The 12,448-nt window shown below is 33.6% G+C and overlaps 1 protein-coding gene across 1 annotated transcript in view; it reads right to left on the reverse strand.

Moving 5' to 3' along the window:
* Positions 1-12,090, reverse strand: part of OVA2 (tRNA synthetase class I (I, L, M and V) family protein) — a 22,987-nt gene extending 10,897 nt beyond the window's left edge. The window contains exons 1-9 of the mRNA XM_021443714.1: positions 11,881-12,090; positions 10,644-10,842; positions 10,292-10,446; positions 10,116-10,217; positions 7,698-7,767; positions 7,178-7,290; positions 6,912-6,980; positions 6,277-6,384; positions 486-636 (exon numbers count right to left, since the gene is read on the reverse strand). Coding sequence (XP_021299389.1) covers positions 486-636; positions 6,277-6,384; positions 6,912-6,980; positions 7,178-7,290; positions 7,698-7,767; positions 10,116-10,217; positions 10,292-10,446; positions 10,644-10,842; positions 11,881-11,970 — 1,057 coding nt within the window. The 5' untranslated portion in view covers positions 11,971-12,090. The remainder of the gene's footprint in view (positions 1-485; positions 637-6,276; positions 6,385-6,911; positions 6,981-7,177; positions 7,291-7,697; positions 7,768-10,115; positions 10,218-10,291; positions 10,447-10,643; positions 10,843-11,880) is intronic.
* Between the last annotated feature and the right edge of the window lie 358 nt (positions 12,091-12,448).

Below are 12,448 nucleotides of genomic sequence, written 5' to 3' on the forward strand. Positions count from 1 at the left end.
ATATATATATGTTCTCCTATGTCTGAGGATCTCACTCTTAAAAGGAGTTGCTCTTATTCCTACATTTTTGTGAGAATATTGGACTGCTGCCAAAGGAGGATGTTGAGATTCATTTTCTCCTTTATTTGTTTTCCATTTAACTACGCTTTTTGTAGTGTTTATTGATCCTACGTAATATTCTTCAAACCATGTAAAGAATTTTATTAGGATATCATGATTTTCCATGAAATTGTAATATTCTTGAAGGATTTGATCCTTTTCATTTTTATAAGTTTCTAAATAACTTTTTCTTTTTTGTTTATTTTTCTGAAAGTATATATAAATATATATATATATATAAGCACTTCTTAGTTGAAAGTTCATATTTAGAAACCACTGCTCACTAGTCATGAGAATACAACGTATAACAACTTCAATACCTTTATATGATAATAATATGAGAAGCTAAAACAAAACGAGGGGGGAAGGAAGCAAAGACGACTTACCAGCATTGGCTGGAATAGTCCAGGGAGTTGTAGTCCATATTGCTAAGCATATATCTGGAGAGAATTCTTCGAATAAGCCATCTTTAGTTGAAGGTGCACTCACTATTCTAAAAAGGGCATATATGCTTCTTGAAATATGACCCTCCGGATACTGTATGCGGAAATAAAATCAGAAAATCAGTAACATAACAATCCTGGAACAAATGTAAGAAAACAAACAAAAAAGGTCGGCACCAAAAGGAACAGGGTCATACATTGTTACAGCTATAATTTGAAAAAATAATAATAAATTAAAACGCAGAATTATGCATAAATAGCCCTCAAACTTTACACAAATAGCAATTCAACCCTCCCACTTTTATCACATTCAACTAAGCATATAAACTTCCATTCCAATGCAATTACAGTCTTAAATTCTTATGATGAGTGCAATACATCCTACTCAAAACAACAGGAGAATAACCCCTACTTTTGGGTTTTTTTTTTTTTTTTTTGGATAAATGACACTAACCATTATACTAATGCCTTTTTGGCACCCACATGGCAATTATATAGAGAGAAGATGAAAGCTGAAAATTAAATATCTTCTTTGACCTGTCAAAATCTTCTTTTCTTTTTTTTTTCCGCTCTTTTCCTTTTCTTTTCTCTTTATTTGCCCAATTTGAATTTCGACTTGCCTTATTATGATTGGTGTTGGATTCAGTCCATCCAACCTTATACAGCTGAATTTGGCCTGCTAGGGACTTCAATCCCAGCATCTTCTCCTTCAGCATTTTCATCCTTGTCAATTCTTAGAACAACGAGTGGCTCTACGTTAATGCCATTTTGCAAATAAATCCTCCTAAAAATCTCATCATTTATGAGATCTAAACCAAAGTTGAGAGGACCTTCAACCTTGATACAACACAAGCTTTAAGTAAGACACCATAAGGGCTTGATCTACGCCCTGATATAGTACTGGATTGGCCAAATGCCAAATTGCGTAAGCCATACAACTTCCAGGTATGATTGATACTCATTGAGAGCTCAGAAATTAGAAATGGTAGGCGTAGAACTAAGCTTATTGAAATTGAAGAGAAAAGTTGCTGGTAAATTTTGTTGACAACCATGGAGATTGCACCAGTATTTTCTGAGTGGAAACCCCTAAAATGATGGGCTTATATTGGTACCTTTATTGAAGCTTGATGGTGAACTTGCATGGGAAACTGATTGTATTCATAACCAAAAAATCAAGAAAGAATCTTACAAAGATGAAATGATATACAGGTAATAGAACTGAAACACATCAGAGTCAAATCTGACCAAGCCACTATTATATCAAGGTTACCATATACGCAGAACACTAGGGTTTGCAGAACAAGTATGTGAACAACATAAGGCATTTGGTTGGATGGGTACAAACTGTAGGCTTCTTCAAATCACTAATTCAACAGTGTTAGGATTGGATGTTTTGTTTAGGACATTTTATAAATATGTATGTAATAATATATAAATTTATATGACTAAAATCTAATATTAACAAATCAGTACTTAAATAAAATCATAAAATTTAAAGCTCCATTTTCTAACCATGAAAATGACTTAAAATGGTTTTCTCTGAAAATAATATATGTTCTAATGTATGGATGATTTTGTCAAAAAAGTTTTGGCGTTTGGAAAGGAAAGGCTTCCATTTTTTTTCTCTTCTTTTTGAAGGAAAACAAAAGAGAGAGCAACACCCATTTTCCTCACCTAGGCGCTAAGGTGCAAAGTGAACAAAGCAAAGCATCTTGTACCTATTTAAGTGAGGAACCTTTAGCAGGTGCATGCCTTTTGTGCTTCAGCACACTTTTTGCGAGGTGAAAGGTCTGGAAAAAGTGCCCTTAAGTGTCTTTCGGTTCCTTTAGTTTTTAATTTCTTTTGTCAGCTATAATTAATAGTAAAAAAAGGACAGCTTTCAGCTCTATTTATCAGAATAAAAGATTAAATAATATAATTGATGCACAAGTTGGTTGAATATGGAAGTGAAAGAAACATGAAAGTTGATTTGATGACATTAGTTGTGATAACTCTTGATCTTTGGAACACAGTAGGCAATGTAACGGAGCAAACTCTTTAATGTTAATTAACAAAATCATATATTGAAACTTATTAGACATAATGCATTCCATTTTCTTTGTCAGGTATATATTAATTACATTTTAGAAATTAGCACCTTACTTCACTCAGGCAAGCACTTTTTGGAGCCTTGCCCCTTAGGTGATCTAAAGTGCACATTGTGCTTTGGACAATACTGAGCTAACAGTGCCAAGAAAGGAAGAAAAAAAAAGAGGAATGAAAGGAAAATGAAAGAGAGAACAGAAAAAAAAAATTAATATATGTTATCTGCAAAAATATTTAGTTCTATTTACTATTTGTAACCTAGTGATTTTCCAGCTAAGCAAGTTTGAAAAAAATATTCCATATTCCAAAATGTAATAAATTTAATTGTGGAATTTGGAGTATGTAGCCATCAAAGGACTGAGCAAATTTCGATGTGGTTTGCTTTAATGAAAAACCTAAACCAACAGGAAATTCCAATTTCTAATTTTTTGAGATCAAAGCCAATTGAAATTACAGAAACCAAACCAAATGAAAATAATTGGACCTTCTTAACAAGCCCCAAAAAGTTTAACAGAATTTCAGCATTTAAATCAATTAAAATAATCCACATTGACTAAAAACATTTTTACTTGAACTCAATACTAACATCCATAATTATCCCACTCAAATACAACTATTAAATTTCCCAATGGTATGTACTGGGTGCAAAATTATTATAACCCTTTTTATGCTTGGTATTATTTATTTGGATATATAAATTTTATATAAATTGAGAAAATTTATTTAACTTCTTTATTTATACTCGATATTATTTATTTGGATATTTAAATTGAGAAATAGGTTTACGTATACATACAAAATAGAGAAATAGGTTACTAATCACAATTTTACTGTTTGCTCACCAACACTTTCTCTCTACTCAACCCTTATCTTTCCTCACTCTTCCCTCTTCTCCCATCAAAATCATACTCCTTTCTCTCTTTGACAACCTGACTTCTCTATAGAACCCAAAATCACGAAGCTAATTTCTCCCCAATAACTTCAAAATTCTCAGGTTCATCCTCTACACTTTCAAACACACAATAAATCTACTATGTTCATCATATAAAATGAAATAATTCAGTAGGTAATTGCTAGTAATTTTGGTTGACTATATGGCTATGCATGGGTTGCATGCATGTTAAGATGTTAGACACTTCCAACTTATGGCAAAGGATAGCGACCACAGTGACAGAGGCGCGATGATCTGAAATGATGGCACATTATAATTCTCACCCGCACTGGAGTTTTTTTGTGATGTTTTACTCCTCTGAATTCTATATATCTCAAAAGCTTGAATGACTTTCTATAGAGAGAGTATAAGGCAGGGGATGGAAGTAGAATGGAGCTATAGCGTACCTCTAAAGATGTATAGGCACAACCTATGACCCTCCAAAAAGCCAAAACCCCCCAAACTCTAGCCTTCTGCCCTCACATTTTTTCTCTTATCAAAAATCTGCCATCCCATCATTTCCTTCCTAAATTCAGGTTACAAAGCTTCTAAAATCACTTGAAAAGTTTTCCCTAGCAAGCAATGTCAGCCATTATTTTGAGTTGAACAACAAGAAGGAAAAGTAGAAGAAAAAGACAATGAATGTGAAGCCAAAATTTGATACAATGATCAAGACACCAACCAAAGACGAAAGAGGAGCATTGAAATATCCGATTCACATCAGTTACTATTCATTAATGGACTCTGGTGGCCTATGTTACGCGGACTCAGCATTGAATTCCGGCGTGGAATTACGTCTAAAATGGCTATGGATATACAAACTCAGTTCTTTCACGTAAGCAAAATTAAACTCCAGAACAAAGCAAGTGAACACAGACAACAACCAGAGATTGCTGGGTTATGGGAAAAAACACCAAAGCGGAAAAACCCAATCCACATATCAAAAAAGAAAAAAAGATGATAACCAAATATCATTGAGAAAGAGAACATGAGAGGAAGTATAAGAGGAGCATTTTGGGAAGATAGAGAGCAAGGAGAGAAGATCAAGAAAACTAAGAAAAAAGAAAAAAAGGAAAAATAATAAGGAAATGAAATTATAGAGAAGAGAAGGAACTATATGCGACAAGAAGAAGATTCTTGATGGACATAAGACAGATCAGAGCTCATGGTTGGCTTTTACATTTTCATTAGCCTTTCTCCATGTGAAAAACAAAAAAACGAAACACACACACACACATAAAATTTAAACCCATATAGCATTGTTGTCATATCATCATAAGCCCATTTAAAAATGAAGGAAAAGAAGAGTTTGAGCTTAAGATTGGTTTTGGGTCAGTGATAGGCCAAAATTGTTTGCTGTTCTTATATTAGGCCCCTATAAACACGTTGAAGGTTTTGTTTGAGTCAAATTCATTTTTTAAATTTTATAACCTGTACAAGTATGTATTCTATTCCCCTGCAAATTTTAAAAAGATCCCCCTCTCCATATCCAATGCACATTTTAGCTCAATCCACAAGTCCAGATATATTAGCAAAACACAAACCTGGCACATGGGGGACACATACCCATATCAAATACCATATCCAAGTCTATATAAATATGGTGGAGACTAGCAAATGGGAGCCTAACAGCCTCTTGTAGTTATAAATTCTCAATAAATTAATCCATACCAAGGTTTTCAAAACATAGTAAATACTAGTAAAAAGACTTTTATAAAACAAAAATACATATAAATGTGTAAATGAAGCTAGTGAAACTCAAGGGTGATTTCATGCATTATCGCAAAGAAAAACAACAACAAGAACAACTTAGTTAAAGCGGACCTAATTACACATATGATACCGAACTATAAAAATGTACACATTGTAGTACCCAAACTAAAAAATGTACAATAGACTACCTGAATTTATAAAATGTGCATCAAGTTAGTCCAACTATAATCCAATCCACTTAAATGACAAAAAAATCAGTTTTCAACATTCAATAATTGCTCGTCAAGGCAACTGAAACTTGAGAAAAGCTTTTGGAAACTCCAAAGCAGTTTTGATAAATCAGTAATCAGTCTTCGAGCTCATTCTGAAGTTGTAAATAATGAGTTTATAAACCCAATTATTGATATACCAAAACTGATTTTCAGTTTCCAGCAGCTTTCCTTAAGTTTCTGCTGCCTCAAAAAACAGATTTTGATGCCATGTAAGCCGGTTAGAGTATACGGAGTTTATTATCAAGCAAAACTTAATACATATTTTAAAAATTTTGGAGGTCAATTGCACATTTTTTAATTTGGACATCAAACTCTACATTTTAATATAGTTCAGAAACTGTGTATTAATCTAGAGTGAAGAACAATCAAAGCCAGAAGCATGCATTGTACACTACAATTGGGGCATCATAGTCTGAAATGGAGAATGCGAAACGACATCGATGTTAGTTATATCGTCTAAAGTAGAAGGGTAATCTAAAGCGAAACAAGGAGAACTACAGTGCATTGGACATATTTAAGTAGAGGTGACTACAGTCTTAACTATAATCAATCTCTTTGTATGCTAATCAGCAAAAAACATAAAAGTAAGACCAAATTACGCAGTTCAGCCAATTTCCTTTATTCCTTTTTTTATCATATCTTTTCCTCTCTTTTTTTTTTTAGTGGGGGGAACAAGGAAAGGAGATGCATAAATTTTACAGCAATAAGATAAACCGTAGAAGTATATTTCTACCTCCAATTCAGCCTCTGCAAGTGCCGTGCGCGTTGATGGACTCCAGTGAACTGGTTTCCTGCCCCTATATATATACCCTTTAAGTGCCATCTCACCAAAAACTTCAATCTAGCAGATGTAAATGCACAAAAAAATTTACTTAGTCAAAAATAAATATACCACTTCTCATTATAGAGTCTATCAAAAAAGTGTACCAAAGGACATCTCGTCATGGCATGTCCTAGAATAAGGTTTTGAATGTCTCAGTTTCTCATGCTAGGTCAGCAAAACAGAAGTAGGACAAAAGGTGCAGGTGTATGGGAAGAAGAGAAACGGTGGTTACCTCATATGTTGGAAAGAAATCATAGGAAGGGAAGATTTTAAGAATTATGGATTTCATTTACACAATTCACAACAACTTCTTGTTTTTCTCCTTGACCCACTTTTCTGTGTTTCTTCCCTTCTTAGCAAAACATTAAAAGAAAATGAAAATTTCTAACCTCTTCCCTAGTTTTGCCTAAATTTCTAAGGTACCATAGCTAGCCAAAGTGTGTCCCACACCCGTTGTTATATAAAATGGAAAATCTGCATGTTTAAATTTACGTTCTAACTTAAACATCTGATGAAGTAAAACAAAGAAAGACTGTACCAGATACCTGGGCAGCTTCATACTCTGGATCTAGTGTTAGATAAGGATTATTCCAGTCTGCCCACACTCCAAAGCGCTGCAAAATTTAAAACTCAAACCACTCAATTGCAAATTTTAGTCATCTATTACTAACACTGTTAACAAGAAAACCATGTAAACCTATCACAAACATCAATATTAGCTATAAAAGCTAATTAGTGTTATATTCCGTGAAAAGATTAGTGATTCTTTGGTAAACTCAACCAACTAAGACTAGGTAAACCAGGTCAACACCTGAAATGATGACATCTGAGTTTTGACTGTTGCTTTGGCAAATTTCGCAGCCTTTGCTCTTAACTTTAGTGGGGCCAGATCCTTTCTGGCATCTTGATCCAATGATTGAAGAACTGTTAGAATTCAAAGTGATAGTCAAATTAAAATTTCAACTGCGAAGATTTTCTAACTTTCCTCACAAGTCCAGTATGAATGACCCTGCTATCAAGATGTCACAAATTGCAAAATATTCTCTCATCGGACTAGACTGAAATCATGATGGGGGAAAAGAATGCCTTCATGGCTAATACATCTATTATTGTGAAATAAAATACAATATCAGCTATAATTATTGAGCAAAAAAAATATCAGCTATAATGATATATAGATTTATCAGCAACACCAATTCCAAAATTTATACAACTGCTTTTCTCAAATTCACATATCTCAAGGGCACTTTTTGCAATAGCATCCAAAAAAGGATCACTTAATGACATTTGACATCTTAATTTACAGAACCAGCAATCTGAGTGATACTTGCCTTTCAACTCGATTGGCAGGCCATGACAATCCCAACCAGGCACAAAATGAACTTTATAATTTTGAAGAAGCTGTCCAAATAAAAAAAAAAAGTAGAAATGGATGAAGACCATTTGATTTGGATATTAAAAAGAGCAAGAAAAAAAAAGGAACTAGAAAAGAAAATAGAAGAGGAAAAGATCAAAAACAAATTGCAGCAAAATGTTAATCAAATGACTGCATGCAGTGTAAACTGTGTTTATTAGCTGATAGCCATCAGTCCCTATAGGAACTTAAAAGGTTTATTAACACAAGAATGAAAGTCAGACTATCAAGCCCCATAAATAAAGCCATGGTAAAATCACCAGATCCAGATGAAAGACAATTTAAACTGCCAGGCAGAAAATGTAGATCAGGCAGCGATTTGATGCAAGAGGATTCTTTAACAATAAATAAGTTTCCGTGCTCTAAGGAAAACTGTCATTTGTGATTATTCCTAGAGCAACTTATCAGCTTGAATTGAGTTTGAGTTTTCAGATCCTCATTTTTTTCCATAATTTTCTAGGACCAAGCTGAATTATGGTCCATTGGTCTTGTCTTGGTTCCAGTTAAGCTATCAGTGCTATTATTTGACTTTTAGTTCATTCAAATGTCTTGTTACTAAAGTTAATAGTTTGAGTATGGAGATTGAGATCTTGAAAGATTACGATTAACCGATTGATTAATTCTCTCTTTCTTCTTTCTTGCTCTTCTGATTTCCGGCATCTCACGGCAGAGAAAAGCAGCAATAAACGTGCACAATTTTATTCTAATTTTTCCGTGTTCAAAATTTGGAACTCCACTCACCAATTCCAGCGTTTCTTTTACAGTTATGTCCCAATCAACTCAAACCCTGTTTAATTTATTAGCCATAAACCCATTAAGTACGACCCTAAACATAACCCACCACAGACCTAAGTAGGCAAAACACCTGGTCCAATGTCACCATTATGATGTTTAAAAAGGCAGTTTTGATATTAGGGCATTAGTATCATACAAGACAAATCTTGGCCATAAAACTTGGGGCTTATTCATAAAAAAATGTTCACGTGTTTTTCCAGAAATTTTTTCTTGAAAATGCATACAATTAGAAAAATATGCTTTAAGAGGAAATTTTTACTTCCATTTTCGGGAGAACACGGTTTTCAATTCTAAAAACTTGAAGTTTTTTCCTTTCTTTTCAATATTTCCAGAAATATGAAAAATATGGTTTTCTAGATTTAGGAAACAAGGCTTTCTAGTCTTCTTTAAGAAAAGAAGATATGAAGTCCCCCACCCCCCTTCCCCTCGTGCTGAAAAACAGAACCTCTGCTGAGCATAAAGTACTATTTTTTGTTTCCATAAAATTGAACTTTTGTTTGCACAACTAAACAAAATTGCTGTGAAACATCTGGAAAACAACATTAGGAAATGAAGATGAAAAATTAAAAGGCAAATAAAAAAAATTAGAAACTGAACAAAGCCCTAATTTTTTTTTTCTTCACACATGGGCATGGAGCATGTGGAGCAGAATGGAAGGAAGCTAATTGAAGGATTAAACTACTTACGCTTATTGTTTCTTTGCTGTATTTTATGGGCCAAATTTTAATTGATTTAAGATTTTTAAATTATTCTGGATATTTTATATTAATTAGAATAATTGGTTTTTCCTTATCCAATTAGTATTTCTTTTTTTTAAGTTAAGCTGTTAGATTCCTATTTAGAGTCTAATGTATTTTACTAAATCTTACTTATAATAGACGTTCTAGTTCTTTCAGAAGTAAGGTTGGTAGGAGCCTATATTAGCAATGAAGTCCTTCTAATGGGATAGAGAACATTATGAAAGTTTTTCAGCATTATTGCTATCGTGATTGTGTGAGGCAATCAACCTTAGGTGTAACTCCTAAGGAACCACTAGGTCAAAAGCTTAGGTTATCTTTCTTCTTAATTGTGTAATGCAATCAAGGAACCCTAGGTGTAAGCTCAAGGATCATTTCTTTTCCTCTCGTCTTTATTAAATTTTTGCTCTCAAGAATTTCATATTGCAAAAACAACAATAAACCCTAGCCACTCCATGTCCTACATCAGCGTGCAGCTAGTGACCAGATAGAGCCAACATGTGTTCAATAGTCTCATTCAAAACCCTAACATATTGAAATAAGATATCCTATGAGTTAAGTGTTTATTCCCATGAAACAGAATATAGGTCTAAATTATGGGTAACAGATTAGTTCTCCAATGTAAAGAAGCAAGAATACCTACCTTGGAATGATTAATTATATCCTTCAATATCTTATTTAATCACGATCCATGTGTAGATCACCATCGGCACACAAAGGACCGTCATGAAGCACAAAATTTATAAATCTAAGTTCACGGATAGCAAATTAGATCTCCAAGGTCAAGAAGCAAGAATACCTACCTTGTAACGATTAATTATATCCTTCAATATCTTATTTAATGCATGACCCATGTGTAGATCACCATTGGCATATGGAGGACCATCATGAAGCACAAAATTTCCCTGTAAAACTAACCAAAAGTAAGCTAACAATTCTATATAGATAAAACAACCGAACAAGGGTATAGTAAACCCACCCCATAATTCTTATCAACAACCCTCTTGAACACTTGATGATCATCCCACAGTTTTTGAATTTCAGGTTCCCTCGCCAAAGCATTAGCTCTCATGCCAAATGTCGTCTTTGGCAAATCAACGGTGTGCTTGTATCTTCCTTCTTCTTCCTTTTGACCTAGATAGAAGCAAGCGACATATTAAAAATCTAAAATATGGGAAGAACTGTGTGATTGCACATGCACACTCGTGTGTGTCCCAGCGTTTCAGGGGAGAGAGGAAAGGAAAGAGGCCTGTGAACAAAATGCTAAATAGCCAAAGTCTGATTAACTCATAAAACTCTCCCAGTAAAGAAAATACTATGATCAACCTCACCTTGAGATGCTTTCTTCGCAGCCATAACAGGTCCTCTAGATCTTCTCTTTGAAGAAGAACAAAACTCTTCACCAGAATAAATAGAATAGTGTACAATATTTAAGAAAGAGAAAACTTTAACTGAAGAGCTTCCTCTGAAATAAAGTAAGTTAACAGAAGTGTTTATCCTAAGAGTTGAACCAGTTCTTCGCGACAACACCTGTATGTGGATAGCATAATATTATCAGTTAAAATTTTATGTTTATTAGCATTTTTTCTGATGAATCTAAACAAGACCCAAAGGTGTTCAAGCAATCAACAATAGCTGTATGACCTAGCATTTTATGACATTTCAAATTTTTGGAAAAAGGAAAAAGCATGAAGCAAATACCAAGGATCTTATGAGGAACTGGCAGTGGCAAACGCCTGAAATGCAATTTTGCTAAAAACAATTAAGGGGAAGTTTTAGTCAAGTCAGATTGTGCATTCTCCTCTTTGATCACTTTGCAATCAAAGCAAACAATTGGCATTGGGTAGCAACAGAAGGGTAAATTATTAACAAGATTTGGTCATACTATAGCAAAGAAGTTGTAATTTTAGACCTAATTACCCATGAATTGCTCACACTATTAATGCTCAACATTATCTTGGTGTGAAAAAATATTTGATTGGGGAGCTGCAAGCAAGTTAAAAAGAAAAATACTTTGTTGCGGACCTGATATTCTGAACAGTATACTTGAACATGATTTATATTGTAAATACAATTTTAATGGGGTTTTTTTTTTATTGGGTACAGGAAAACCAACTTAAAAAACTTATTGGTAACAACCCAAATTTGAACAAAAAGAGGACCAACATCCAAGAAAAGAATGAAAACCCATGAATTGGTAACTGAATGCTGCAAAAAACACGTAAAGAGATGAGAAATTTGAGCTTAAGAGACACAATAAACTCATTTTGGAGAATACAAAAGGGATGGTAAACCAAAAGCAGGAACCTCATCAACAACTAACATCAAAAGAAAGCTTGTCTTTTCTTGATAATGACGATGATAAGAATTCACATTCAAACAAAACTGTTTTTGGGTACCAAAGATTGAGAATCCTGCTAATGAAGCAACATTATATAGTAAAGGGAAGAGCGAGGCATTTGCATGCTTTGTTCTATCCCAAATGACCAAAAAGAATCATTTGCCATCTCGATGGCATTACATCAAACACTTTGTCTGCCACAAGAAATAAAGGAAGGAGGGACTTACTCTGCAAGGAGAAGATTGCATCATGACCATTGTGGCTTCCCTAGGAGTGAAGGCAGAGGAATTTGAGGCTACTGATTTGAAGAAAGACATTCTTGTCCACTCTTTAAGTTTGCTTTGTTTTTGAGCTTTCAGCTAGGAAGACTCTCCACAGCATAGCCGGAGGAACAAAATATAGACATAAATTGAAGTTGAGTGGATAATTGCTGCGAAACCACAGCTTCAGGTTTTATGTTTTACAACCCTTTCTCTTTCTGCCACTACAAATGGGCCCGCCGGATGTCGTGTTTTGCTTTTTTTCATAGTTTTTCCTATTTATGAATTATGAACTTACAAATATATCATTAATTTGTCTTTTACAAGTCAATAAAAAATATAACATTTTTAATTTCATAATAATTTTATTTTAACGTTTAAAATCCATTTTAATCATCTTAAATATCTCTCAAATTAATTTTAAATAAAATTACTATTGTAATTTCACTTAATGCTTTTTCCCAACATTTTCCTTTTTTTTCTTTTTGCACTAATTTTTCTTTGTTTTTTTTCCTAATTTTTAATTTTTTTATTG

This window comes from Theobroma umbraticum, unplaced genomic scaffold, assembly GCF_002168275.2.
Source record: "Theobroma umbraticum cultivar Fairchild unplaced genomic scaffold, ASM216827v3 scaffold_77.0, whole genome shotgun sequence".
Taxonomy (NCBI): Eukaryota; Viridiplantae; Streptophyta; class Magnoliopsida; order Malvales; family Malvaceae; genus Theobroma; species Theobroma umbraticum.